The sequence below is a fragment of the Podarcis vaucheri genome, assembly GCF_965113315.1.
Source record: "Podarcis vaucheri genome assembly, chromosome: 15".
NCBI lineage: Eukaryota > Metazoa > Chordata > Lepidosauria > Squamata > Lacertidae > Podarcis > Podarcis vaucheri.
Window position 1 is genome coordinate 5,330,702 of NC_138753.1, and position 16,332 is coordinate 5,347,033.

General features: G+C 42.4%; 2 protein-coding genes across 14 annotated transcripts in view; both read left to right on the forward strand.

The window, feature by feature from the left end:
• Positions 1-16,332, forward strand: part of MED13 (mediator complex subunit 13) — a 102,012-nt gene that overhangs the window by 56,619 nt on the left and 29,061 nt on the right. The window contains exons 6-10 of the mRNA XM_082201646.1: positions 2,068-2,250; positions 3,857-4,019; positions 6,143-6,253; positions 7,506-8,189; positions 15,428-15,635. Of these exons, the coding sequence (XP_082057772.1) occupies positions 2,068-2,250; positions 3,857-4,019; positions 6,143-6,253; positions 7,506-8,189; positions 15,428-15,635 (1,349 nt within the window). The remainder of the gene's footprint in view (positions 1-2,067; positions 2,251-3,856; positions 4,020-6,142; positions 6,254-7,505; positions 8,190-15,427; positions 15,636-16,332) is intronic.
• BRIP1 (BRCA1 interacting DNA helicase 1) overlaps positions 2,431-16,332 on the forward strand; it is a 313,915-nt gene continuing 300,013 nt past the window's right edge. For all 13 annotated transcript variants that reach the window (XR_014214176.1, XM_082201664.1, XM_082201668.1 and 10 more), the window contains exon 1: positions 2,431-2,473. The gene's annotated coding sequence lies outside the window, so the exon portion shown is untranslated. The remainder of the gene's footprint in view (positions 2,474-16,332) is intronic.

The window sequence follows — 16,332 nt, forward strand, 5'->3', positions numbered from 1 at the left end:
TAGGCACAACGGTAATGTCTAATAAATAATTGTCATAGTTATGATATCCCACTAGTTTTTGTCTAAATGGGAACTAGTATAGTTTGTTTGAGATAATCTTGAGGTTAAAAGGATTCAAAAGCTTTGCTGAAAAACTGAACACTAAAACTGTGAGCAAGTTATTACATAGAATGTCAAGGTAAACTAGAGCAAATGGAGGGAAAGAAAGTGTAAAAACAAGAAACACCAGGAGCGTGGATTGTAGTGGGGGCACAACATGTCAGACAGATCTAATCATGGAACATTTTAAAACAAAGGAAACAGTTTATGGTTGGTAATGCAAAGGGAAAAGAAGGCTTAGAGGAAGGTAGGTGCATCATTCATACACCTACATCCCTATATATTTCGTGCCCGCCAAAGTTTCTATAATCTCTGACCATTGGCTATGGGGCTGGTGGGAGTTGGGAGTCCTACAAGGCTGTAATACATTGGCTACCCAAGTCCTCTTGCATAGCAGTCACCTATTGTGCTGGTCACTATATCTCCTGGCCTGATAAACTTCACAATGTCATTACAAGGATAAAATGATGGATGAGAATCATGTATACTATCTTGAGATTCTTAGATGAAGGAAAGGGAAATATTGTAAGCAGTCAGAAGAAATTGTGCTTCTTTTAGCACTAAGGTTAGTTGCCAAAATTTACAAAACTGACCTCCTAGAGTGAAAACAATTGAGAATTCGATTTGCTTTAAGAGTGTCAGAGGAATTATAAGTCACAATGAAGCGTATGTCGTTATTTAACTTTAAAAAAAGAAGAATGGCGGTAGACTGGATTGAAATTTAAAGCATTTTCACTGAGAAGAGTGGCACTATTATAAGACAAACTAGAGTAGGATTTATGAGGAAGATGACAAGGAGTCTTACTGCTTTTAGTGGAGAAAAAGAAAAGGTAGATAAATTATATTGCATCACTGACAAGTAACATGCTTTTAGCCCAGCACTGGGCAGAAGAATAATTGAGGCATGGGCAAAATGATTGGGGCCATCAAGGATTTATATGCAACAGCGGAAATAGTTTCAGATTTCATAGTTGAAGAGAACCGTAAGCCATGTGTTACAGGGCTTAGTGGAGATGCTAGTAATTTTCTGAGTCATTCATTGGGATGTCTGTGAAAGGGGAGATGTTGGCAATTTTCAGGTTATATTAAACAGTTTTCCTGCAGCTTGTCATAAACCAGGGGTGGGCCACTTGCACCCCAACCTAATTTCAAAAGCCTTCTGCAGGCTCTTGGTTCAGATATTGGCCAAGAGCAATCTGTTCGCTCCTCTCCTCCCACCCCTACTCCCAAGTCTGCCCGTTGAAGCCTTTGGGGTGAGGAGGGAGACAAGGAGGTGGCAGAAAATGAAGGCAGTTGCAGAGGTGGGGGGGAATAGAAAATGGGATGTTCCTTCCCATTCTTGGCTCTGGCCACATCCACTGATAACACTCCCTGACAGATTTGCCCCTTAAGGAATATTGACCCTCTTGTAAACAGTTACTTACTGCATCATATGTTATTATTAATAAGCAGTTGCTGAAATTGATACTGCTTAGTGTAGTGGAGTGTGGTGGCTTTCAAACTTTGCTAAGGAGCCCCCATATGTGATGTAAAAAATTTTCACATTTCCAAAAATTCTGGGTCATGTTCCAAGTGCAGCTAGTTCACTCTCCAGGCTTGTTTGGCCCTTCTTTCGCTCTGCTTGAACCAAGAATATAGGTACTCCAAACCCTCTCTTGCAGCTGCCTTTCAGGGAAGCTACTTCTGGATTTCCTTGATGAGAGGATCACTTGTGTAGTGTGAAGAACTTTTCTCTGCCAGGAAACTCATTGGTTGATGCTGATCCAATTGTGGCCGTTCAACCCAACCTCTCTCGCATGTGAGGATAAAATGAGGGTGGAGAATTCTAATTGTCAGCCTGTCAGATTTTTTGTTTTTTTGTTTGTTTCAAGCAAGGCTTAAAAAGCAGTTTATGTTACAGTGGGTAGTGATGTACTTTGTGCCTGGGTTGGACTGTGTAATAAACTTTTTCTTTTTATTTATTTTTAGCTGGTGTACGGATGGTCTACCCAGCATGCTTTGTTTTAGTTCCTCAGACAGACATTCCTGTTCCTAGCACTGCTGGGTCAAGCAACTGCTTGGGTGTCCATCAAGTGCCTGCTTCCACAAGAGATCCCGCCATGTCCTCGGTCACTCTGACTCCACCTACGTCCCCAGAAGAGGTTCAAACAGGTATAGTAAAACTCCTTCCCCATCCATCAGCTTTGTCATATTTAAAATCTACAAAGGGGAGGTACTGTTTTGACATGTTCTCCCTGCCCAAGTGGCCTCTCATCAGCATGACATAAAGCATGGGTAGGCAAACTAAGGCCTAGGGGCCGGATCCGGCCCAATTGCCTTGTAAATCCAGCCTGCAGACGGTCTGGGAATCAGCGTGTTTTTACATGAGTAGAATGTGTGCTTTTATTTAAAATGCATCTCTGGGTTAGTTGTGGGGCATAGGAATTCGTTCATTTTTATTTATATTTTTCAAAATATAGTCCGGGCCCCCACAAGGTCTGAGGGACAGTGGACCGCCCCCTGCTGAAAAAGTTTGCTGACCCCTGACATAAAGTAATGGTTAATACCATGATTATTTTTTGATGTTTATATCCTGCCTTTCTTCCATCATGGAACCAAAGGGGCAGTTGATGTGATTCCCAAGGCACTGACTAGACCCAGGTCTTCTCATCTTGAGCAAGGTGGTGGCCTCATGTGCTTTAAAACCCCTACCCTTAGACAATGAAATCCAATATATACCTTCTGAGTGCATGCTGCTGTCCATTCTCAGTCCCTGGTGCTTTGATGAGGTTTTCCATGGTAAATTGGAGAGTAGAAAGCAGGAATGTGCAGGAGAGATAGATGAGATTGCACTCCATGCAATCTGTCATGATAAAAACTACAGACTTCTGAGCACAAGTGTCTGTAGGTCTGACCATTCACGATGGGTGTGCGTGCTTCAAAACTGGATAGAACCTAGTTACAGTCTCTTACTTTTGTTCCATACTTTGAAACTTGTGTTTGTTCAGTATACTTCAAAATACTTCAGTATTTGAAGTATTACTTCAGTCTTTTCTATTTTTAACCATATTGTATGATCTTATGTTTTTATTGCCATAAAATGCTTTGAGAGAGAGAGAGATGAATGAAACTGTTGTTGTTTAGTCGTCTTAGTCGTGTTCGACTCTCTGTGACCCCACTAACCAGAGCATGCCTTGGAAACTCTCACTTTCTTCTCAAAGCTTCTCCTTTTTTATGTCCATGGAGTTTTCTTGGCAAAATACTGGAGTGGTTTGCCAGTTCCTTCTCCAGGTGGATCACATTTAGTCTAAACTCTTGGCTATGACCTGTCCATCTTGGGTGGCCCTGCACGGCATAGCTCATAGCTTTTTGGAGTTATTCAAGCCCCTTCGCCATGACAAGGCAGTGATCCATGAAGGGGATGAATGAAATAGTGGTATACAAACAAACAAATAACTTGACCATAATTTGTGTAATGCTCTGTAATTTGTATATGAGAAACAGACAAAGCCTAATTTAATGTGACACTTCTAGTGCCTTTTTATCCGCTATGTCTCAGAGTAGTAATTCAAAGGAAGACAATGTTGTTGTTGTTTTAAAAAAACAACTATTTGGTGCCTGCGAATGCTGTGGCTGCCTCTGCTCTTGCGCTCTGATTTTTTGTCCCTGCAATAAAAACTGGGTTTTTTTGGGGGGGAGGGTGTTGTTTAAGCAGATACGATGGATAAAGTTTAACCGTCTAGTTAACTCTTGTGTTGCCGTCCCTCTTTCTCTTCAGTTGATACTCGTTCAGCCCAGAAGTGGGTGAAGCTCCCTTCTATTTCTGACATATTCAGCTCCGAAAGCATTAGTCACCATGGGGGCAAAATCCCTCGGAAGCTGGCCAATCAAGTGGTTGACAGAGTCTGGCAAGAATGCAATATGAACAGAGCGCTGACCAAGTATGTATGATGTTTTTGTGTGCATGTGTTCATATGGAGACATTGTAAAATCTGTACTTTAAAGTGAAACACAGTAGCTTTCAAATGAGTTCAACCAAAGCTGCACATGTCCCTTAATTGCTTGGTACATTTTAGTGTTTTTAATTTGTTGCTCACCCAAGTCTGAAGACATCAGAGCCATGTAAAGGAGATGGATGGGGATGTGTAAAACACTTTTATCGATTGCTGTATTGGCCAGCTTTCTCTCCCTTCCCATCTCTCCCTTGGCTATGACCCAAGAAAGTGTCACCTCCCATCCCAGAGGAACTAATGTATGTTCCCTAACCTATACTTCCTTTACCCGTCTATCCTGGAAGAAAGTGTGTCGACTTGCTACTCACTAGTAAGAAACTACTTAGGCCCTGGCCAGCAACATGTTTGGAAACTCTCTGTCCAGGCAACTAATCTTTTACCCTGAATCTATCTTTGCCCAGCCTATCTCCTTAATTTCCTTCTCCAAATAGCAGGCACACTCTGGATAAATTAATTTATTCCAGCATTTTTAGGAATAATATTTGATCAAGGCACTAAGAAAGAATATTTCCTTGCTTTCCCCCTCCATGCTGCCAGGTTAGTCTGCTGGAATTGGACTCTGTGTCCTAGCTTGGGAGTTAGTTTGGGAAGACTAGGCAGCAAGTGGGAGCAATAGGAAAGCCAGAACAGGTGGTGTATTTAGGTTTTTGTTTTATTTTATTTATTTTTTAAAGCTATTTTTATTAAAGCTTGAGCAACAAACAAAGACAAAACAATATACAAAAGTCAACATCAAATGCCAAGCAGATAACAGGGTGTATTTAGGGGGCAGATAAATCACTCTTTAATGAGAACTGGCAGGCTCTTGGGAAAGGGAGGGAGGAAGATAATGGCCTGTAATGAAGGCTGTTTTCTTTGTATCTGGAGCAGCAGCAAACCTGCACACACGGTGTGGGGACCTGTGGAAGGAGCCATTACTCTGTTGAGATTCCTAGTTCTAGGTGGTGCAGTTAAGCTGCATTTAGCCATTCCCTTGCTGGAATTTGGACCAGCATTTTGGTTTCCAGCACTGGCCACCCAGATGCTTTGGGGTACGCACAAGGAAGGTCTTATGGTAGTGGTTGCCCCTCCTTATCTAGATAGAAGTCAGAAGCAGATTGCCTTTCAGTGTGGGAGACTCCATTTAGCTGCTGTGGGCTAACGGTTGCTGATAGGCCTACCCCCTTTGTGCTAATCTAATATTGCACAAAGTTGTGGGTATTGCCACACATCTTGTGGCGCTGAATTTCTTAAGTTCGTTATGCATAGTGTGAAAAACTGCTTCTTTTTTGTAAATCCTGAACCAGCTGCCAGTCAACCTCATTTGTGTGAGACTTATATGAGAGGGAGGGAAACTTCACGTGAATCATAATTTTATAGATAGCTATGAAGTCCCCCTCATAGTCACACTTTTTCCTAATTAGTTAGTGTCAACATTAAAAACTGAAACAATATATAGAAATGGCCCTCTCAATTGTAGCACTTTAAATACAGTACAGTGGACGCTCGGGTTGCGAACGTGATCCGTGCAGGAGGCACGTTCGCAACCTGCAGAGTTTGCAAACCGCAGCGCCGTGTCTGCGCATGTGTGGATCGTGATTCCGCGCTTCTGTGCATGCGCAAGCGCCGAAACCCGGAAATAACCTGTTCCGGTACTTTCGGGTTCAGTGCAGTGTGCAACCCAAAATTGCGCAACCTGAAGTGTCTGTAACCCGAGGTATGACTCTACTACATTGCATTGATATGGTAAATGTTATCTGCGTTTACCTGAAAGTTTTCATCTGTGTATGTGTGTACACACACGCACACACACGTTGTAAGTCCACAAAAGGTACTAACTTGAAAGGTATTTTACTGTCTGGCAAAACACATACCTGTTAGTCATTTCTGGTACAACATCAGCTTCAAAGAGAGAAAAATCCAGCTTGTCCAGATATGATTCTTTCTAGACACAGGTGAACCAGGGACATGTATAGATTCAGTAATTATATGATCCACCACAGATTCATGTTTTCTCCACAGTTTTCATCAGTTCACTTAAAAGAATAATTTCTCTCCCAAATGCAATGCAGGAGGAAGTATTCTGCTACATCAAATGGCGTATGTGAAGATGAGACAGTTGACAAAATGTCATTTTGGGAGTTTGTTGAAGCCACGCAGAGGACAAATTGCACTTGCTCAAGGTAAAGTTTGCAGAACATTCAGTTGTAGTGTGTAAAACTATGCAGGAATCTTTCAGGATACATTTTATAAAAATTATAAAACAGTAAGAAGGTAACATATTGGTCAATATGGTAAGCTAACAGACTGGGTGTATAGGCTCTTTGGAACTTTATTTTATTTAGTGCATTGGTGTTTAACTGATGAGCTGGGATCCACTAACAGGGTTTTGAACTAAGATGAGGCACAACAGCACTATCACCATACAAATACATGGTAAAAAGATAGAAAGAAATTATTCTCCAAATGCAGATTTGGATTAAAGGTGGGTCCTGGGTCTAAAAGAGTTGAAGACGACTGATTTAGTGGATTTGTAGCCGCCTTTTTGATGGCAAGTCCTTAGATAAAATGCAATGGGTACATTAAAAACAGTATGCTTAAAACAAAGGAAATCTAGCTCAGCTAGAGCAAGCATAGGTAGCTGGTGTTTTCTCTGCCTGCTTGTCTTTCCTTCTTTGGGGACTTTCCCTGAGGGCAGTTGGTAATAGGTGGGCCAGGGGACAGTCTAGGTCAGGCATTGGCAAACTTGGCCCTCCAGATGTTTTGGGACTACAACTCCCATCATCCCTAGCTAACAGGACCAGTGGTCAGGGATGATGGGAATTGTAGTCCCAAAAAAACTTCTGGAGGGCCGAGTTTGCCTATGCCTGGTCTAAGTGGAACAGCAGCAGCATCTTGATATGTTATCCTGCCTCCTTCTCTGTCCTCTCTTTTTACTTGGTTGTAAATGCTTCATTAAGGCATATACATTTGCCAATAGTTGTAGGAGGAATGTGTTCCCCTGTGGCAGCATAATGCTTAACCATTATTAAGCATTGCATCTGAATGCCTAAACCACAGTTAAGGACTGATGGAAATCAGGATGGGAAGCCACAGTTGGAAGTGGGTTTGCAAACAATGACTTCCGCTAACTGTGGGTAAGCATCGCGTGTGCACTGAGAAAACTGTGGTTAAGGCAGTTTTGCCACCTCTTCATACTCTCTGCTACTAAGGTGACTAGTTGGTGTCTCCATGTTTGTAAGCCGCAAGGGTAAGGCTTAACTCACTGAGCTAAACCACAAAGCAGTATAATAATCATGGACAAGTGTTACGTCTGCTTATCAACATATTTAGCTGAATTCATTTTTGTGTAATGGTTGCCGAAATGTGAAATGCTACTGGCAGTTAACAATACAGATGATTCCCACCCCAATTCTCTCTCCTGCCCCTCCTTAGGTACAAAAGTCTCAAGCCAAGACTTGCAATTCAGCAGGGGCCAGTGCCGCCTGTGGGCCAGCAACAGCAAGCAGCTCCAAAGCACAAGGCAAATGAGAAGCAAGAGAAAGGAGATAAGCCCCAGAAACGTCCTTTGACCCCATTTCACCATCGTGTTTCCATCACTGATGATATTGCCATGGAGGCGGACTCAGCCAATCAGAGGCTTGTGATTACCACGTCCGATAACCAAGTGAGGTTTTCAAATCTCAGAACTAATGATGTAGCAAAGACTCCTCAGCTGCATGGCACTGAAATGGCAAATTCTCCCCAGCCACCTCCCCTTAGTCCTCACCCGTGTGATGTTGCTGATGAAGGGGCAACTAAAACTCCTTCCACTCCCCAGAGCCAGCATTTCTATCAGATGCCAACTCCAGATCCTTTAGTTCCTTCAAAAACAATGGAAGACAGGATAGAGGGCTTGTCTCAGACTTTCCCAGCTCAATTCCCAGAAGTTATAGAGCCCACAATGTATGTTGGTGCAGCGGTGAACTTGGAAGAAGAAGATGCAGATTCCACGTGGAAGTATTACAAGGTTCCAAAGAAAAAGGACATGAATTTCTTGCCACCACAGCTCCCAAGTGAAAAGTTCAAGGATGACCCTATGGGATTTGCAGGGTCAGACAACTTACCTTCAGCTACAGAGTAAGCATACCTTATGTTTTAACTTCTAAAAGCAGAATTTGCATCTAATCCAAAAACCTTTTAGTTCTTATGAGAAGATAATTTTGTTTTCCTTTGTATTATCATGGTTCAGAAAGAGCGGAACTTGTGGTTCTGCTGTGGGCATTTCAATTGTGAATGTCCAGGATAAAAATGCAGAAGTATTCACTCAATTGTGTATATGTATGAGTACTAGAAAATTCAAATTCTCATTCAGAGTGTGAGAGGTCCTGTATTCAAATCCTAGAGGGATTGGATGATTGTACCATTTGAATTTGGTGGGAGGGACACAGCATGGGGCTGGAGTATGTGCTTTGCATGCAGACGTTCATAGGTTTTATTCCCTTAGGAAAGAAATCTGAGACCTTGGGAGTTACTGCTTGTCAAAAGATAATACTGGGCTAGATGGCTTAAATTATATGTTCAACTAATTTTTGCAGTTTTCCCCTGCTTGGAGATTTTTATTCTCTTTATAAAAAGCCATTTGAGTGATAGCCCATGTCTGCTATAGAGCCAACCTGGCCCAAGAACTCCACTGATGCTATTAAGTTTTGGAAGCTTTTGTATTTCCTTTAGAGAGGACTATGTAACTAGGAGTGTGTCAAATTCTTGAAAGTGGACCTAGCATTTAATTTAATACCTCTTGGTGTTCCCTGCTAAAAGAGCTATTATTTATAAATGAAATACCAGTTTTAAAATGCAGCTTATGCTGTGGACTTAAAACCACAAAATATTTGAATTGGTCTGCCTTTGTTTCCCTTGTTCTCTGTGGCTGATGAATCTCCTTTATGTGTTATGAATAAAAAGCTCTGTTTCAGCTAGATGATTTATCATAGTTTCCATTCTAGATTTTTGTTTTCACTTCAGTCAAAAGCAAAATCCCTTTGTGGGTTTCCCAGCTTCTAAGCTTGTAACTAATTCGGCAATACATTGGAATCTGTGGAATGAAAAGGGAAATCATGTCCTCTGATTTTTAAAGGGTACATGACTGAAGTTAACTTCTTTTTGAGCTTTCTCACTTATCTCTTGCCCCATGCCTGTTGGATCTGTTGGAGAGTGTTTTCTTTGATATCAGAGTATCAGCAAGATTTATATCTTGTTCCTATCCTGTGTGCTCAGGGCAGCTAACTTGAGTTTGAAATGACGGAAATGGCTCCTTAATTGACTTGTAATAGAAACTAATCACAGAAATGGAACCCGGAAAGGGGAGTGGGAAAAGAAGGGGATGGGTGGGGGTGCAGTCTTAAGACTTGGCTTTGAAAGACTTGCTTTCAAAGCTGCTTTTAAAAAGTGTCTGTGTGAGGAATCATTTTTGAATGGGGTTGGGTTGCAGGAGGTGTGCTGTTCTGTGCTGTTCTGGTGTCTTTGTTTGGCTCTCCTCTAGCCCCTGTTCACAGGGCAGTTGCTCAACATCACCACTTCTTACCTTTCACAGTTGGAATCAGAGCTCTGTGGCCTGTTCAAAGATGGCACCTTTCACTTGCCCTTATCTCTTGTCACTTTTTGACTCCCTTCTCACCTCATGTATGCTTAATGAGGGCTTGCTTCTTTATAAACATTATTAAATGAGGTAGTGGTGCTATAGAAAGGCTTTCTCATAAATCCCAAAGTCTCCATTGAACATGGGCCTCCCTTACAAAGTTGTGACCTGGTACCCAGAAATTCAGAAGTCCTCACTTGTCCGCTGAGTGATTTTTGTGCCACTGGGGTTCCTCCTGCTTCTCTTAATCAGTGCAGCAGCATATGGTTCTGGTGGGGGCAACTGAAATGACAACTGGCGCTGCTATATAAGGGTAAGTAGTCTTTGCCAGTGGGCCAGAGAGTGAATGTTTACATCTTTTTCTCTCTCTGAGTCTTGACACACAGTTTTTGGGGCAGTGGAGGGGGAAATGGCAAGTGCTGTGCAGCATGTGCTCCTTTCGGGGGGCTCAGTTCAGCAGATGCTAGGCCAGGGGTCAGCAACCTTTTTCAGCCCTGGGCCAGACCACCGTCCCTCAGACCTTGTGGGGGGCCAGACTATATTTTGAAAAAAATATGAACAAATTCCTATACCCCACAAATAACCCAGACATGCATTTTAAATAAAAGCACGCATTCTACTCATGTAAAAACACCAGGCAGGCCCCACAAATAACCCAGAGATGCATTTTAAATAAAAGGACACATTCTACTTATGTAAAAACACGCTGATTCCTGGACCACCCGTGGGCCGGATTTAGAAGGCGATTGGGCCGCATCCAGCCCACTGGCCTTCGGTTGCCTACCCCTGTGCTAGGCTTTGTCACATAAAACATGGCAGCAAACCTTGGGTTTATCCCTAAAAGTACATTGGCTATAGCTACCTACTGAAACTTGGCACAGTAATGAGTTTATCTGCATGAGACACGTGCTTATCAACTCATGTTTGTCCACACTTTTGAAGTTTTCAAGTATGTGCTTAAAACATCTTGGTTGTATACTTGTAAACATCACTGCTCAACATCCTATGAGTGCTAGTTAAGTGGCAGTAGTTTTTTGAGGGGTTGTATTCTGGTTCCTGTATGTCTAGAAGTGGATCCTTCCTTCCTTCCTTCCTTCCTTCCTTCCTTCCTTCCTTCCTTCCTTCCTTTCTTTCTTTCTTTCTTTCTTTCTTGTTTTTCCGTTGTGCAAAGGCTTCATAGCAACCTTTTTTTGTAATTCATCCTCCTTGCTAACCAACAGTGAACTTAATTGTCCTTGATTACTGCTGAATCTCAAAAGAGCTGTTATGTTCCTGAAATAATCCTGGCATTAGGAACTTGCAACTCGTGTGTCTGAAGTATTCTAAGACAATCATAGGAGATGTGTACAGCTGCTGTTGAGACATGAAAATAGAGGGAGATGAAAGGGGCGCAAAGCTGGATTGCCTCGGAATGAGCTAATGAAAATAAAGGCAGAGCCCACCTGTAATTGTTGGATTTAAGTGGGCATTTAAATCTAGAACTAGAAGTTTGAAAATATGTTCATTGATTTTATCCTGAGACTGGAAGCAGCCCACCAACACTTAATAGTTCTTTTCCCCTCCATATTGGTAGAGGAAAAGTTAGTAAGCTTCTCATTTATTTATTTTTTATTTATTAAATTTGTATACCTCCCTTAATCCATAGATCTCAAGGTGGCACCCAACATAAAAATGCAAGATAAAAAACACAAAATACGTAATAAAAACAAAAAAGTCCCACACAAACCAATAAGCTCTACAGTTTTGTAAAAGCTGAGTGTGCTGCTTGCAACTGTCGCTCATCCTTTGTGCATCAGCTGTTAGCTGCTTGGTAACATTTTCAAACCCTGAATAATATTCAGCTGTTCTTTTGCTCTTGTTCAAGGGTAAGGAAACATGCATTTCCTTTTCGATCTCATTTTGGTTTAGTTTGTGAGCTTATTCTGAAGGCAGGTGCCAATTTAACAAAACAATGCTGTCAGCAGGTTTCCTGTGCTGTCGTCTTTCCAAAAAGTTGTTTTGCTTCTGGACAAGATAGTTTTTAAAAATAGAAATAAATCTGAATAGTGCCTTACGAATGGTATTCTGAGGAACTTGGTGTAGTTGTTCATGAATGAGGAGATCAGTAAAATAGTCTGTTATTGTTCTTTCCCTCTTGAGTATATTCTGTGGCCTGATCTCTGCACAAGAAATGGCTTGGGATCAGGATATCGAAAGAATTGCCTCCTACCTTATGAGCCTTCCACACAGCTCAGATCGGGGGAAGAGCCATACCTCAGTGGTAGGCCATCTGCCTTGTATGCAGAAAGTTCCAGGTTGGATCCCTGGTGTCCAAGTAGGACTGGGGAAAGCTCCTGCTGGAGACCTAGAAGAGTCACTGCCTAACTATATATATAGGCAGTGCTGAGCTAGAGATGGGCCAATGGTCTGTTTTTGGTATATCCTATATTCCTGTCTGGGCAGAAGATGTTTCATGTCTCACTGCTCCCTGAAGTACCGTTGGTGGGAATACACATGACAGGACCTTGTCTGTTGCCTCACCTAGGTTGTAGAACTAGGGAAATCCATTTTGTTCCCTCCTGGTAGCAGTTTGCTTGAAGCTGATGGTTCTGAGCCAGCAGGCCTTTGATGTACTGCTTATTTGAATTAGATATTGGTTTTTCTCCTCTCCACTGTGAAGTCGTGTTATCTGCAGCCTGTTAAGTATTTTTTTACTGTTGCAAATTCCAGTGTTCATAGACTGTGGTTTTTTTATATGTAAGCCACCTTGGCTGTCTCTGTTTGGGGCAGAGATGCAGGATATAAATATCTAGAATAACAGTGAAGGCCAGCATCCCTGCAACAGCAAGCAACTTGACATGCGAAGGTAAAAAGTCTTGAAATCGCTGGTGTGTGGTGTTGCCAAGGGTCATGAGAGCATCCCAGCTGCTTCCAGATAGAAATGCCAACTGTCTTTAATGCTCAGTTGCAGCCAGTTCATTGCCCACCTGAGAGGCGGTTTAGGAAAAGACTTGATCAAATGTGTCTCTGTGGCCAGGGAGGGCAGGCCGAAGCTCCTGTTGGTTGGAAAATCCACTGTGCAAAGCTATTCTCAAGTTACTTGAGGCCTGGGAAGAGCATGCTCCAAATGGTCATGCTTGAAACAGATTGATTATATTTTCATCTACTACAGTAGTTTGAGGATGTGTAAAGCACCGAAAAGTGTGTTCTTATTTTCACTTCCTGGGCTTGAGGTTGTTTATCTCTTTTAACGTGCCTGTGGCCTAGTTCTCACAGTAGTGGTAAACCTGTGTCTGCTGTAGCATTGCAAGTCTGCAGGTGGGGGCTTGCATGACTGAGTAAAGAGGAGCATTCACACATAGAGGCCCCCACCTGCAGCCCAGACAGAGGGTTACCACCACCATGAGAAACAGGCTTAGTTTGCAGAGAATCCTCTGGTTCTTTTTAAGCTCTTGCTCAGCAGCTTGCTTTTCTGGAGGGCCACTTTGAGGTGGCAGAGAAGGTGATGGGTCAGCACTTCAACCATCCTACTCCTGTTCTGGTGTGCAGGTTGGGTCAGCTGACCCAGTGCCTTTCCCTCCACACCTCCTTTGCCTCTCGCTCTGCAATGGGAGGACCTGGTTTGCAGCTCTTAGGAGAAGATTTGGCCAGGGCCCCCTGGGTGCTGACCCATATATTAGACCTTGGGTTCCAGCTCAACCTGCTGACAGCCTTTCAAATCAGATACAACTTCTTATAAGAGTCTTGCAAGTACTTTCAGAAAGCAACAATGCTTTTTAAATTTATTATTAGCCTGCTAGATGCCTGCATTAGCCAGTTATGGCTTAACTGAACTACCTAATGCAAAGTTTCTTTGTCTGAATAGCCTTCCAGTGGTCTTACTGTCTATAAGCGACTGCAAAACTTTGATTTTTTTTTTTTAAAAAAAGGTTTGCTAATGTGTTTCTAAATGGATACCACTCGTCATTATTCAGATTGCAAATGTTCAACCCAAGGGTGGGTTGACTTCACTTGCTGTGTTTAAATTTTATGAAACCCCATTCAGCTGCTCAAGCTCCTCACATGTAAAAAACTGAGGATGTGCTGTCAAGACCTGCCCCATTGCCGTGGAATCACTACACAAGTGCTTCCCGAACTCTGTCTTCCCTCTGACCACTTGAAATTTGCTGGTTGTCTTGGCAGGCCACTTAACTGTTTTCCCATCGGTTATAACAATTGCACTGTGCTGTGATAGATGCTCTATATTTTTAATTGTATTTTTTACAGTTTCCTTTGTTTGTTACATTGTCTTTTATTGCATTCCAATTTGTACTCCATATAACTCAAATTGCAACACAGAAACATAAAGCATACAAAATAAAAGCAGCAGTAAAAACACAGTTAAAAAATAAAATGAATATTTAATGTGGGCTTGCCTCGAACCACCTGAATGAAGCTTTGGTGTTCCACTGAGCTCAGTTTGGGAACCTCACCTCTACAGAATGAAACCCTCCATGAGTTTGAGGATGACAGTCTGAAGCAGAGAGTCTCTTCTGCACATAGAGGCCTGCCTGTGCATTTTCAACCCTAAGGGGATTGAATAGATTGAATGGAGATGGTCACAGTTAAGGCATGGTCCCAGTGCATGATCTGAAGACACCTGATGCAGCCAGCTAACTGAAGCTAATAAATCTAGGTCTGATCTTCATAACTGCCTTGCTAGATCAGATCAAGTTTCCCTAACTCCTGCAAACTTTGCAGATAGTCCCAGCTGATCTAGTAGAAGCTGGTCAGTGGTCCCCCAGGATACCACAGTCTCTCTCTCCTGCTCTAGTCTAAACCATCCGTTATCTACAATTGTACTGCTGTATGTTCCCATGAAGCATATTTCTCCAGTCTTGGTGCACAAAAGGCTTTCATTGCAGAGAATAATGTGAACTCTGGGCAGTGAGAGAAGTGGTTTTTGCTTCATTCATTAGCAAAATATGAATTTTAAGAGAAGAAATCCCTCCTGGAATAATGTCCAGAATAAAATTATGGCATAAGCTTTTTGTGAGCTAAAGGCTCTTCAGTCATGTATCTGCTTTTATATTATTTTAACTGATTTTAATACTGTATTTTTATGTTATTCAAACTCACTCAGGGACCTTGTGGTGAAAGGCATGTAAGAAAATAATAATAATGATAGTAATAATAAACTGTACTGTACCAGTATGGCAGTTACTGAAGTGCTAATTGGTTTGATACTGATAAACAAAAGCAAAAGCTGAGATGTGAATAGTGCTGTCCTTTTTAAAGACCTCATTGTAAAGTGCTGGGAAAGAAGAGCTGACATAAGCCATGTACTAATTAGGAATGGACATAAAGACTTTTAAAATACCAAATTGATAATAACTCATATGAAAAACTCAGGAAGAAGAAATCCACTGTTGTCTAGAGTAGTTGTGGGACTCTAGTGAAATTTATAATTTTGTGTGCGCAGGGTGGATTCCACTATGTGTGTGGTGTTGGGGGAAAACTTGTAAGGTATGGTGCTTAAATGTGTTAGAGTTGGACGGCAGACAGCTGAGCTCCCTGCACAGCCATGAAACTCACTGGGTGATCTTTGCTTTGGTTGAACTGTGCTGACCAGCCCACCTCTCCCAGGGTAATAAATGCTGTCTTGAGCACATTGGAGGAAAGATGGGTTACAATTTGAGAAGCGATTAAAGGTTTTAATCACTGGAAGGGTTTTGGCATATGGTTTCTATTCATTGTAACCTCGTCTTTTTCCTGTGTACAGGTTAATGGTGCAATGTAGAAAACCTTTAAAAGTCTCTGATGAATTGGTGCAGCAGTACCAGAGCAAGAACCAGTATCTAGCAGCAATAGTAGCTGACCAGGAACCTGAAATGGATCCGTATGCATTTGTTGATGGAGATGAGGAATTCCCTTTTCCTGATAAAAAGGACAGGCAGAACAGCGAGCGAGAAGCTGGGAAAAAGCACAAGGTGAGTGAAAAGGTCTGGGTGAAGCCCAGCACAGGGAATGAGGGACCAGGAGCATATGCAGAAACGGTAAGTGAGGAGCGCACATGAGCCAAGAGGATGTAGAGTCTTGCTAAAGTATCCATGTGTGTCCTTGTGTTTCTCAAAAAGCAGTCTCAGTGCCTTGCCCCGTGTCACACGGTCACCTGTTTATGATAAATGATAGGGCATAGGGAAGAACAAGAGGAGTTTGGATTTGATATCCCGCTTTATCACTACCCGAAGGAGTCTCAAAGCGGCTAACATTCTCCTTTCCCTTCCTCCCCCACAACAAACACTCTGTGAGGTGAGTGGGGCTGAGAGACTTCAAAGAAGTGTGACTAACCCAAGGTCACCCGGCAGCTGCATGTGGAGGAGCAGGGAAGCGAACCCGGTTCCCCAGATTGCGAGCCTACCGCTCTTAACCACTACACCACACTGGCTCTGGTAGCAAGCGATGGGGAAGAACTTTGCCCAAGAGCAAGTGCCTGTAAGAGTAGGCAATACCAGGCAGAAGGGACAACTAATACTCTTGTATCTGAAAGGCTCTTGGACTTCTACTTGAAGAGCTACTGCCAGTTGAAATTGACCAATTTTCACTAACCTGGTGTCTTTGAACTGTTTTGGACAACAATTCCCATTGGCCCCGACTGGCACATCTGAAAGGTGCCTGGTTGGTGAA